Below are 13,733 nucleotides of genomic sequence, written 5' to 3'. Positions count from 1 at the left end.
TTCTGGATAGAAAATTAGAAACCAAACAGAATTTTGAAATCAAAACATCCTCTGGATCAAACTTATACAGGGTCTAATAAAACCTACCAATACCTCACATAACTCTTACTCAAGCTGAAAAATATCATTTTTAAAGAATAATTTAATAGAAAATGGCTAAAAATAACCCACTTAATTTTTTTTTTCATTTTAAATTAACAGTAAAGGCTATCTATTATAAAATATCTTTTGGTATTGGTAGTCTACCCATAAATGGTAAAGTAAATACTGATACATAACATATGTTTCACATGATTGTTGAAAATATAATATTAAAATAAAATAATGGATTATCTAAACTTTACAACCTATTTTTCAACTTCTATATTTTCGTACTTTTGTGAACTTACCATTACATTTCAAAGTTGACACATAACCTCTCACCATTTCCAAGTACCTTAATACAATCTGCTTAATATTTCATACATACTTTAAAATTATTTTCTAAAAAATTATATATCTCTTACATAATATATACAAAGTTTATTATATATACAAAAAACAATTTCAATTTTACACTAATATCACGATTATATTCTCAAATGAATAAGATTATCACATCTACTGTAGTAGTCCAATTTGTTTCAATGCCAGGACTGCAGCATTTGCTTTGGCTTCTTTTTTGTTTGCACTAGCAACATTTGGCTTATATTCAACTCCGTTCAGTTGGACCTTAAATAAGAAATTTTTCTTATGGTCAGGACCACATTCAAATTCTAAAATGTACTGTGGAGCTCCTAACTTCTTTTTGGAAGCATACTCTCCAAGCAGAGAGACTGGATGTTTGCCTTGCAAAGTCTTTGCAGGAACTGGTGCATTCTGGCATTTCTTTTTACCCTTTTGTTGCTCTTCTGTAGCCACCAAACCCTTTTTGTCGAGTTTAACTTCAAGCAGCAAAGGCTCAAGAGCACCTGTTTTTTCTTTTCCAAGGCCTTCACCAGGTTTCCATCCCATTTTTTGCAATAAATGCATGCCCATTCCACCAGATACGGGAGCGGCAATTTGTAATTGATTTTTTTTTGCCCATGCTTGATAGCCTGAGGCTAGCTCTGCTTGGGTTAAAACCTGAGCACCTGTAGAACCAGTAAACTGTCCAGAGAGTTGGCTAAATTGTTGTTTGCTTTTAGCCCAAGTTTCCATTTCCTTATTCGACTTATACATGTCACCTAATGCTTTTACATCATGAGGATTTTCTTGAAGTTTTCTCAAAGCTGTAAGCCTCTGCGAAACAATTGAACCAATGTCTGCCGTCAAAAGTTGTGGACCTGATTCTATCGCAGGAAATATTTGTGGTCCAGGTGGGGCATTAGGTGGAGCTGGTATTAAGGGAGGTAAAGGATCAGGTGGAGGAAGAGGTGGAGGTACTTTTGGAGGAGCTTCAATAGCCAAAGGTCCTTTCAGAATTTCATGGTGTTTTGGTTTAACAACTTCAACCACAGGCTTTGTCTGAGAAGTCTGTGGTGCCACAGGAACCCATTCCTCATTAACTCTATGTTGCTGCCCACTGCTAACCGGAAATTGCATTCTTAACTCTGTTGTTCTCTCCTGTGTGGTTTTTGTAGGCAAAGGCACAGCATTCTTTATATTCATGGTGATTGTTGTTGGCCTGTCTTTAATTTTAAATGGATGGTGGAATGGTTCATCTGCATCACTGTCTTCCTTTTCAGATAAACTAGACAATTCTCCCAGTTCCTCTTTTTTTGAAAGTGATTTGCAAAAATCAGTGAGTTCATCAATTGATTTTCCACCTGATTTAATTGCAGCTATCATCTTTTCTTGAGCTATAGTGCCCAGACTTAGTGCTCCAGGCAAACTGCCCGATTTCATCATCTGAATAGCATTTCTTCTGGCAATTTCTAGCAATTTTTTTTTGTCAATACGTGATGAATCTTCTCTCTCTCTTTCTTTTCTTCTTTGATCACTTACTTGGTCTCTACTTCTGTATCGCTCTTCCCTTGGATTCCAAAAACTTTTATCCCTAGATCTAGCTCTTTCCCTTGACCTGGATCTATCTCTTGATCTAGACCTTCCTCTTCTATAAAAGCCATCATCTTTATAAGGGGAATGATCTCTATGTCTGCTTTTGTAATCAGATCTATAATCTGTTCTATGTCTATCTTGATAAAATCTATCCCTGGATCTTTCCCTACTTCTTCTAAAAACTACTTTGAGACTGTCTCTGTCTCTACTAGACCTGTTGCTTTTTCGATGATCCCTTTCTAGCTCAGGGCTTCTGTGTTTCTTTAATTTACTTTTTAGTTCCTCATACTCATTCAAGTTTCTTTCAAAACTGGTACTTCTTTCCTTAGTCTTATTTCGTTTTGATGATCTATCTTTATCATGTTTGTGTTTTTTTCTTTTTCGTGTACCTTCAGAGTCTAAAATTTCACCTTCTTCATAGTTGGATACTCCTTTATTTTTATCTTTTTTAATTGAGGATAGATGGAGGTCCTTTATATGAATTTTCTGGGAGGCGTCACTTCGTTTATTAAACTTAATTTTTTGTTCTTCTTTACTAATTTCCAATTTAATGTCTAATGATAAGGATGTTCCTTCAATTTTAATTTTTTCATCAGCTTTATCCTTTTCTTGTTTAATAAGAAGCTTTGCTAGATCAACTTCAGAATTGCCAGATGAGGAACTGGAAGAACTTGAAGACCTTTTTTTCTTCTTACTCTTTTTTTTATGCTTCTTATGTTTTTTCTTACTTTTTTTTGATTTTTTTGTAGTGTCCGACGTCTTGTCCCTCTTTTCTTTTTTCACAATAACCGGGGGTTCTGCGTCAAACGTACTGAAAAGTTCTGATAAAATTTGCATGGATGATTTGTTTGTGTCCACCAAAGCAGCTTTCCCTCCATAATCGGCATCGGGTTCTTTTTTCGTAGAGTCCATTATTACACAAAACTATAACTTATTTACCGGAGAATACAATTTATTACGATTTTATATTATATTTAATAATTATCATTAAATTCCACTTTGTTAGAAATAAAATAATAAAATGCCAATAACAAGCATTTTCATAACCTATAAAATTACCGTCAAACGTCAGTTCATTCGTTAAAGGCAAAAACGGGAGTGTTTACTGTTCGGCGAAAGTGTAGTAAAGGGAGAAGATATGACAAAAGGGCGAGATGATACCCGTTTCAAAATTTAAACTAAAGTAGTAGGTATATACTGCCGTTCTAATGAAAAACGCAGTAACTTCAAAATTTTCGATTTTGAGATTTTTACATATTATTGTGCAAAATAACATTCTCCATATTTAGAAAAATTAAAAAAAAAAAAATGCAAACGAAAAAAAACGCCTAATAAATATGCAGTATCTGCAAAACGTAACGCTTTTCTAAAGATAAACGTAGCATCTGATTTTTCTAGTCAAAAATGCAGCATTCTACTGATGCCCATAAAATACTGCGTTAAAATCACTTTGTGGCTGGACAACTGTGCGGCCCAAAACAAAAATTGGACCATGTTGTCGTACCTTGTGTATATAATAAATTCAGGAATGATTTCTGCACAAAAAATCTTTATTCTTGCGCAGAGCCTTTGAGCCAGGCCACACATTTATGAGTGCAGACAGTTTTCACCACCAGGTAGAACTCCAAATAAAATACAAGAAAAATATTTACGACTTTCCAGATTTTAAGGAGGCTGTTGGGGCAGCAAATTCTAGCAAAACTCAAGTTATAGATATGAATATTCATCAGTTCTATGACTGGCTATAATTTATAGATTTGACATCTATAAATCGGATTAAAAAACTTAAACCAAGGCCGTATATCAGTGATTTTACTACACTGATGGTAAAACAAGGCAGTAAAGCAATATTTTACACGGAAAATTATGACTATGAAAACATAAAAACTCTAGAATTTCAGAAGAGAAGCGAAAAAGAGCCCATTTCATTACCCTGTGCAAGAAACCAACCGAGAGGAATCAACCCAGAAAAAAAATCTGCTATATTAAAAAAACTGTGTCCCCTGATGAGCACAGACAGGCAAATATTTTGGCAAGAAATCCCAGAAAATACGTTATCAAGAGATTTAAACACCTCAATTGATTAATTTTTAATTATAGTTATATAAGGGTATTATTGAACATTCAATAAGAGCAGGCACTAGATGTGCCATTCTAATTATATGTCAAATTATAATGGAATTATGTCAACTAATTGTCAAAATAAGAATGGCACAATTAGTGCCGACTCTTAATTGAATGTTCAATAATTCCCTAAATTAATCATTTAATATTATTATTACTTAGTATTTTATTGACATACATTTTTCTATATTACCTTTACTTCTGTTTAACAGTGTTACTAATTTTAATTATGTTCCTACTTTTTTATAAAATATATAGTTTTTTTATAAATATAACGTTTTTTTGCATATTAGTAAAAAAACAAAGTTGTCTTTATAAAATAAAATTATAATTTGATCTCACATACTGCATTTTACACTAGTAAATATGACATGCGTTTTTATTAAGGAAAACTAATGCCATACTCTTAAAAATACTAAACAAAAACGCAGTAAGTTGAATAAAAAAGTTATTTAAGGTGCAAATTCACTGAAACCTATATTAAAAAATTTGATTTATTTTTATTTATCATTCTGTGAAAAAAAAACAATAAAAATATACATTTATAAAAAAAATACAAACAAAAAAAACGTTTTTTTGCGTTTTTCTCAAAACTAACGTTCAGGAAGTTACTGCGTTTTTCATTAGAACGGCAGTATATACAGGGTGTCCCGGTTCATGTGGGAAATCTCTCGGATCCAGGTAGAACATCAAAAAATAATAGCGAACGTTCCTATAAAAAAAATTCCTACAGGCCTTCTTTACGAAGATACAGCCTCCTAAAACCGTTGGATAGGTAGAGGAGGACCTGTTGCTTGGTCTCCTCGGTCTCCCGATTTAACGCCAATAGCTTTTTATCTATGGGGTCACCTCAAAACCTTGGTGTATTCTATCCCAGTCGATACTCGGGAAGAACTGCTCCAAAGAATTACATTTCATTGTGATAATATAAAAAACAATCTTGGGTTATTGTGGCGAGTGCAGCAGTCCTCGATTCGTCGTGCCCGCGAATGTGTTAGAGTTCACGGAGCCCACGTCGAACCTACTTATGAAGTTTTTAATAATTAATTGTTTATTGCTTGTATTGAAGAATTTAACTTTTGTTTACATATTTGGTTTTTGGCATTTTTTTGTAAGTTGTTTTTTCTAATTTAAAAACATACACTCATCATAGGTTTTTTTTATTATTTTGTAAAAGTATTTTTTAGGACACCACTGTATTTTTAGGAACATGTATTATTTTAAATTAAATGACTTACATCGAAATTTCCCTGTTCTTTAAATAACTAGCGTACTTATCTCATTTAAAAAAAAATAAAAAAAAAAACATCGGCTCGTTTATAATCTTTTTTCTCCAAATCGGTTCATTTTATCGATAATAAACAAGAGTACCTTTTTTTTAGCCTTGAACCTTGAACCCTAGCAAGGTATCCAAATTTATTTTTTTTAGACTTTAACATACAGGGTGTTAAAAATATACGCATTAAAGTGTACAACCTAGTCCGCCCCTGGTAAAGTAAACAAGGTAAATGTATTTTAAGGATGTCATTTTAAGAGGTCCCTAATATTGTTCATCACCTAAAATTTTTATTAAATTCTACCGGGTAGTTTAAAAGTAATTTATGAAAAACCAATTTCCAGCAGCGTCCTTTAGGAGGCTGTATCTTCGTAAAGAAGGCCTGTAGGAATTTTTTTTATAGGAACGTTCGGTATTATTTTTCGATGTTCTACCTGAATCCGAGAGATTTCCCACATGAACCGGGACACTCTGTATATATCATATAGAGGATATTGGTAAGCGCGACAATTTTAAGGCCTGATGTTGCATGAAAAAAGAATTACATCAATTGCTATACAGGGTATTAATTATTTTCAATAAATTTGACAAGCTTTTTGACAATTTTAAGACAAAAAGTTGAAATAAGCATGTGTCCACAACGGTTTTGTTTGCGAGGTACAGGATGTTAAACTTAACTTAAAAGCAGTTTTTCTTGAATATCTTAAATATCCTTTATCCAATTTCGTTATAATTTGGAGGTGTAATTTACACTAGTAAAGTGTTTCAAGTTCAGTGGTGTTCTTATCAGTACCCAAACGACTATTTTTAACTATTTACTAAATATTTATCTTTGATAATTTATTTATTAAGAATCAAGTAACAGCAACAATAGATTTTGCTATAGATAAACACTAAATTAAATTGCATTACTATTAACACCTAATGATTTTTATACTTAAGGAATTAAGGAATACGGGTAGCGGATAGGTACTTCAATACGATCTCAGTAGAAAACAAACCTACTTTAAGCTATACTCCCTTCCTGACGACGAAGCATGTCCATCATCCTCCTGATAGTTCTTCACCAAAATCCCTCTAAATCCCAACCCACACGCCATCAAGACTTAAGACTCCTAAGCTAAACTTAAAATAATTTTAATTCAGTTTTCAGCATAGGTACCTACTTTTAGTTTTTCCAATTAACATTATGTTTTTTCCCTTTTTCACTATCAGCTTTTTCTCGACTAAGTTTTGTCAATTATCTTACGCCTTACACTGAATCGAATAGAACACAGCTTACCTGATTTCTAGTATAAACTAGGCCTTTAAAAAAACCTAAATGAAATGCAGATAATTTTGCATGAATACAATTTTAACTACGACCTTTTGATTTTTACTGAAACATTCCAAATAAAATCGGAAAACCATAATATTCGCGACTATAAATTTTTCATAAAAATATTGAAATTGAGAAACACAAATCATAAAAATACATGACGAATATTTCTTAATATTCTATTTTTGGAAAAATAAAATTAGGTACCGAAAAAATTGTTCCTGCTTTTATTAATTGTCCCTTCCCCTCTTATTTTTTGAATGTGTTTATATAAAAATTTGAACTTCGGCACACATCATTAGTAACCTAAATACTACTTTTTGCTCCCTAGCTTATTTTGCAAAACTTCAAATTGGCGTCGGTTCGCCATTATAAAATAAAATTAAACAGAAAGGGGGATCATGCGATACATCGTTTGAAAGCTCCCACTGAATGCTTTATGGTCCTAGAATATTAAATCATTACTTCTACCCATAGCAAAATGGCAGCCTTTCAAAATCTTATTTTTTGCATTTTTATTTCCATTTCAAATAATTAAACTTTAGGTAACACAGAAACGTAACTATTTCACTACAAAAGATGTTGAAAATGTGCACCATTAACTTCAAGCTAGTAAAATAATCTATTGGAGAACTCTTTACGAACATTTTGGAAAGTGGCAACATTAATATTGCGACATGCATCAATTATTCTTTGACGTAGATCGAAGGTACATTCTGGCTTGGTGACCTAGACTTTTTGATTCAAGTAGCCCCACAAAAAAAAGTCCAGAGGTGTTAGGTCCTGCGACCTGGCTAGCCAGTCGGTAGGCTCTTCTTTCTCGTCTCTCAAAGAGAGTCCTCATGACTCCCCTTTATATTTAATGTTATTTTGCGAATCGAGCTAGGGACCAAAAAATAGTATTTAGATTGCTAATGATGTGTGCCAAAATCCAAATTTTTATATAAACGCATTCAAAAGATAAGAGGGGGGTAGACAATTAAGAGCCGCACTGTATAGACCCCCGTCAACGAATGTGAACTTGTTTTTGCAAGATTTAAATTAAATACCTTATTCAAAGAGACAATTCAATACATGCTGGTCAGAGAGATTATCTGATCGGTGATATTAATATCGACCTAGCTAAACTGGAGTACAGGTCTGTTCAACAATATACTGAATTAAAGTCCAGTTCAGAGATCTATCAGAATCTTTGATGTGTCGCAGATGCCGCACTAACTAGTCCGTGCGCCTATGTCATATTTATTGTTGCATGATATATATGTTTAAATGGCAAAATTTTATATTGTCTATCTATGAAATCATTTTAAATATACGTAAAACCATATTTTATTACCATGTTTTATACTATTATTTATTTTTCTTTCGAAAATGTCAATTTTTAGAAAGAAAATAATATCACAAGAAAATAATATCAAAAAATTGACCGCGGACTAAAATCCAAGCACTTACAAAATATTTTAAACACTTCCAGCACTCACAGACTTGTCACCTCTTTTTAGCCGGTCTATTAAACAAAGATAAAACACCTGCGTTCTGACTTTAGGCTACTTTAGGCTGTGCAAGTGATTGTGTATCTCTCTCTATCCCACTGAATTTAGGAATTACGGGGCCGTACCCAAATAAATTTTTGGACCGTTTTTGTATTATTTTCGTCGTGTTTTTAAAGAGATCTTTACGGATGGGTCTATCGCCTTTAAAATACTTGTTGGATGGGTCTATCACCTTTAATAGTTGGGAGGGGGGCCATGTGTGGTTATTATTTGATGTGTCTTGCCGGTTATGCTTTTTACACGTTTATGAAAGTAAAGAATTTAGAATTTGGCCTGTATTCGTCTAAATTTTTTGCAGTTTTTACTGTGAGGAACAGTGTTTTTTTATTTGTGTTTGTGGATTTGTTTTGGTATTATACCTAAAGACCTTAAAATGTTTCGACCCTGGAAAAATAAGCAGGAAAATTTGGCAAATGAAGAGGAAAGTGTTTGTGCGGGCTTATGGAGACCGTGGGTGTACAAGAAAGACAATAAAATTTGTGATAAAAACAATAAGAGTGATCTGGGCAGTGATTTAGACTTACATAGTTCTGATAGTTGTCCTTCAGCAACACAATGAAGACTGCTTCTTCCTCCATTCTCTGGAAAAAAGTCCCTTTTTTGCCATAGTAAGAAAATCCTATTTTTATTAATTAAACAAGTTTAAAGTTTTGTTTTTTGCAGCTTACTGCCCCTGTTTGTCCTTCAGCGACACAATAAAGTATATATAATGTAATGCTTTAGAATCCATATGCTGATGTGCGAGATGAAGTTGGAATCCATGGCGGCAACAGAGAAACTGTTTCCTTCCTTAATGGAAGAAACTGCTAAAGAACAGATTTGGGCCAGATTCAAAAGAGTGGTTAAATTTATAAAAGTATTTAGTATCCTCACTGTAGTTTTAGGATCCAGTATACTTAAAATGTAGTGTTTTGTATAAGATTTTTAGTTTTTAGTATAAGCATTTATTTTTGTTAATTTTTATCTAATCTCTCCTAATATGCATAATAACTAAATACGAGGCAAACAAATTAATATGTATTAATTATATATAATATGTATTAATTTAAAAAAACTATAATAAAGGACATTGAATATGGCAGCCACAATCCCCATTAATAATCACCACCATGTAAAAATAAATCTCAATTCCCAAAAAAAGGAAATATATAAAATTTGAAGACAAACCAAAACATTTTACACTTTTGTGTCAAAAAGTAACTATTTAATGCCTTAATCCACAGAATAAATGGGCCTAAGTATTTTGTCACCTACTCTATCATTAAACTCAAAAATGCTTTATTGTCAATATAAACATAGAAGTTGTAGACAAAGCCAATAGACTGTACATTAAAGGAATAAAAACGAGAAACTAATTTAAAATAAAATAAAATTATATAAAACTTTGAAAAATACTTAAATGCTAATCATTAAAAATTCATCATAGTTTAGGTGCTACATAGTTTAGTACGCTTTACTAGCAAGAAATATTTTCTTCCTTGTACATAGGCTTTTTTCAGTCTTAAGTTGTCTTATTTCTAGTGGAAGTTTATTAAACAGCTTTCTACCTCCATATATGATAGAGCTACGGACAAGTTCAAAATGAGGAATGGGTAGCCTCAACAAATAGTTTTGTCGCGTATTATAGTGGCTTCCTAAGTGGAGTTCCTGTTTATATTTTCTAAAAACTAAGCAAACTGTTTCCAAAATAAAAATACAACACAGGGTTAAAATATTATGACTTACAAAAAGCGGGCGACATGAATCACGAGGCTTGGCCCCACATAGATATCTAATGGCCCCTTTCTGGAGTACAAACACTGAACTAAAGAGTGAATTTGAACATGAACCCCAAAAGCAAATTCCATATCGAAGGTGCGACTCGATAATCGCGAAGTATGCAGATCTGGCGATGGAGAAATTAAGACTGGTCGCAATAACCCCTAGGGCGTAGCAGCCTGATGAGACTTTTCTACATACATTCACAAAATGGTCTTCAAATTTAAGGAACTTGTCTATGGAAAGACCCAACAACTTACTGAACGGTGGCATGTTGATGGCTTCATTATTTAAACATATATCATTTATATTACATTTAAGGATATTTGTTTTAGAAACATTAAATGTCAAAAAATTTGCATCACACCAGTCTTTTATTTTTAACAAATCTGCACGTATATTGGCCTCCATTTGAGAAACATCAGAGTCGTGCCAGAGGATGGTGGTATCATCGGCACACCAGTTACCTGCAGTTGTGGCAGATCGTTCACATAAATGAGAAAAATTAAAAGACCAAGTACTGATCCTTGCGGAACACCCACATTTATATTAAGTTCCTTAGACATACCACCATTAAATTTGACAGCCTGGACACGATTTCATAAGTAGGAACGAAACCACTCAAGGGCAGTTCCCCTGAAACCATAAAGCTCCAGTTTCATCAGCAGCACTCTGTGACTCATACAGTCAAATGCCTTGGACAAGTCACAGAATACCGCTGCTGGAACTTCACCAACATTCAGTCGGTTGTACAGGTGCTCTAGAAAGCTAAAGATAGCATCATTTGTGCTCACAGACTCACGAAAGCCAAACTGCTGAAGACTCAATAGGCCAAATCTATTTGAAAATGAAACCATCCTCACCTTAACGAGCCGTTCCACTATCTTGGCTAAAGTAGGCAATAACGCTATAGGTCTAAAGTTAGAACGACAGTCGCGATCGCCACCCTTGTAAAGAGGAACAATCATTGCTCTTTTTAAGCACTCTGGGAAAACTCCAGACATAAATGAAAAGTTAATTGACTCGGCCAAGACTTACAAAGCAACAAGAGGTAAAACAGAAAATATTTTAAGAGAAAGCCCATCCCAACCTGATGAACTCTTATTCTTAATATTAACCATTAACTGTTTAAGCACTTCTACACTTGTGGGGGCAAAAAAGAAAGATTCGGCTACTACCACATTGCTGAGAGAGCTCCTAGGATCTATTTTTTGTTAGAGATTGGCTGCAAGGTTACTAGCAATATCACAGTAGAAGGAATTGAGGACATTGGAATCTAAGGTACTTGGAATAACCAAGACATTATTTTTACCCCTAAGCTCATTTAAAATCTTCCAAGACTCTTTTGCTCTGTTGGAGGAATTATTTATCCTCCTTTGAAAGTAGATCTACTTAGCCATTCTGATTGAGTTTCTGTAAATCTTGCAGTATCTGTTATAATAATTTAAAAATGTTGCATTGTTCATAGCGTATTTCCTAATGTAAAAAAGGAAGCGCATATTTTTCCCAGATACTCGTAAACTCTTAGTATATCAAGGTTTTCTATTTCGTTTCTTAATATTGACAACAGGAACAGCAGTGTTAAAATTGTTTAATACTATTTGATGAAAGCTATGCAGTGGGTTAACAGTAGTCAATACATTATTCCAACTTGACATATTGCAAAGCAAAGAGACTTGACTTGTTATAAGGGACTGATGGCGCTAAAAACTAAACTTATGAAATTAAAATTTTTGGTTAAACTCATTTAACGTACTTAAATCTTATATTTAAATTAAATATTATATTGCTATCAACTATCCTGAATTTCTAACTTAATAAAACTAAACCCAAAAATCCCGAATAATAAAGTTTTAAATACAAATAAATTTTAAGGCCGGACCTGTGCAACTTTTCACGCTTGAGTGGCTGTGACTAAGGTCAGGCGTTTAACAAAATAGTACGTGGGCACATGCAGTCACATTTTACGAATCAAATGTATAAATTTATAAAAAAATGCTTAAAACATTTATTTATTTATTGAAATGATTAAATATCGCTTAGAATAATACTTTATGACTCTTTCCACATAAAATTTTGCGGTTTAAAGATGCATGTCATGTGACAACACAAGCAACACCGGCACACGGACTATTTGCGGTACATCAAAGATTCTAATAGATCTCTGAACTGAACTATAACTTAATATTACAGCCAGTTTTGGGTTAATTCCATTAATTGACAATTCTACTGGATGCTATAAAATTAATTCTTTTAATTTAAACTAAAATTAATTATTTTGAAAATTTATTTATTTTTGACGGGTATAACCGATCACTACACAACCTTAGTTAAGTTAAACTACGATAAAAACTTAAGAGCGAAAAATGGTCTAATATCTTGACAGAACAGGATGCAGACACAATAGCAACTAAGTTCATAAACAAAATTAAGTACCATATAAATCGCTCCGCAGAACATAGAACCGTAAGGGTAGAAAAAAAAAAAAATACTAGATAACAGCAGAAATTGTACAACTGATAAAAGAAAGAGACAAGCAACAGAAATATCCATACAAGATACAAGCTAAATATTACTACAAAGACTTAAAAAATAAAACAACATATTCAAATTAAGAAGTGATATAAGAAAAACGTGAAAAATAATATAAGAAAATATAATAACCCTTTCTTCTGTAACAGAAGAAGAAAGAAGGAAAATAATAAGCACATTGAAAGACGCAGCAAGTCCTCCATTATTGTACCTCCTTGAACAATATTAATGAATACAATTTTCCTACAGAGGTAGGTTTCCGGAGATTTTTAAAACAGCTTTAGTTACTCCAATTTTTAGGTCAGTAACAGGGCAGCCCTTCCGATGCAACAAATTATAGACCTATCTCACTTATAGGTAAAAGAGTAAAGGTTGTCGAGAAGACATTAAAAAATAGATTAATAAAACATTTTTACCAAAATAATATATTCCCAGAAATTCAATTTGAATTTCGAAAGGGAGTTTCAACAATCCATGCATTGTATCAAGTGGTGAGCTTTATTCAATCGGCAATTAATTTTGGTCGGAAGCCTCTCGCTATATTCCTGGATCTGGCAAAAGCTTTCGATACGGTATTTCATGATAGACTACTGAAAAAATGGATTGGTACGGATCAGGGGTGTGGCATGGAATGTTACTTAAGGCTATTTAACAGAAAGAAAACAGAGCTGTAATCAGTTCCATTGGGGGGATTCCACAGAGAATAATCTTGAGACCAGTGCTTTTCTTGATATATATTAATATTTTAAAAACAGCGTCATACGCGGTTGACCCATTGGACAAGTGGACATTGTTGTTGAAAATAGTTGAGATGAAGATTGATTGCTGCTAAAAATTAAATTCAACAAACTTATGCCTGGCTTAATGCTAACTTGCTTAGTTTTAATACTATAAAAGCAAAATTTTGAACGGTCGACCAAATTTTTACAGTATTATTGTTTATGCTTGTAATAATAAAATGAACTGGAGTTAATGACATACGATACCTTGGACTACTAAGCTGTAATATTTACAAACTTAAATAATGAAGAGGCTCTTCTTAGTATCAAAACATTCGAACAAATATATCAAGCACTAGTGGAATCGGTTTTAAATTATGGTCTCTATGACAAAATCAAAAGTTTGCAAGACTGGTTTATTAAGATTATCCCTG

At 33.0% G+C, this 13,733-nt stretch overlaps 1 protein-coding gene across 3 annotated transcripts in view; it reads right to left on the bottom strand.

Moving 5' to 3' along the window:
* The window catches only part of LOC126744373 (protein Son), a 48,567-nt gene that overhangs the window by 14,640 nt on the left and 20,194 nt on the right, over positions 1-13,733 (bottom strand). For 2 of the 3 annotated variants that reach the window (XM_050451745.1, XM_050451746.1), the window contains exon 1: positions 390-3,094. The exons of the other annotated variant lie outside the window; for it this stretch is intronic. In XM_050451745.1, coding sequence (XP_050307702.1) covers positions 601-2,931 — 2,331 coding nt within the window. In that variant the 5' untranslated portion in view covers positions 2,932-3,094 and the 3' untranslated portion in view covers positions 390-600. Of the gene's footprint in view, positions 1-389; positions 3,095-13,733 lie in introns of those variants that run through there. 3 annotated transcript variants of the gene reach the window in all.

The sequence above is a fragment of the Anthonomus grandis genome, chromosome 14 (assembly GCF_022605725.1).
Source record: "Anthonomus grandis grandis chromosome 14, icAntGran1.3, whole genome shotgun sequence".
NCBI lineage: Eukaryota > Metazoa > Arthropoda > Insecta > Coleoptera > Curculionidae > Anthonomus > Anthonomus grandis.
Note: the sequence above shows the minus strand (reverse complement) of the source record. Positions and strands in the feature narration are given on the sequence as shown.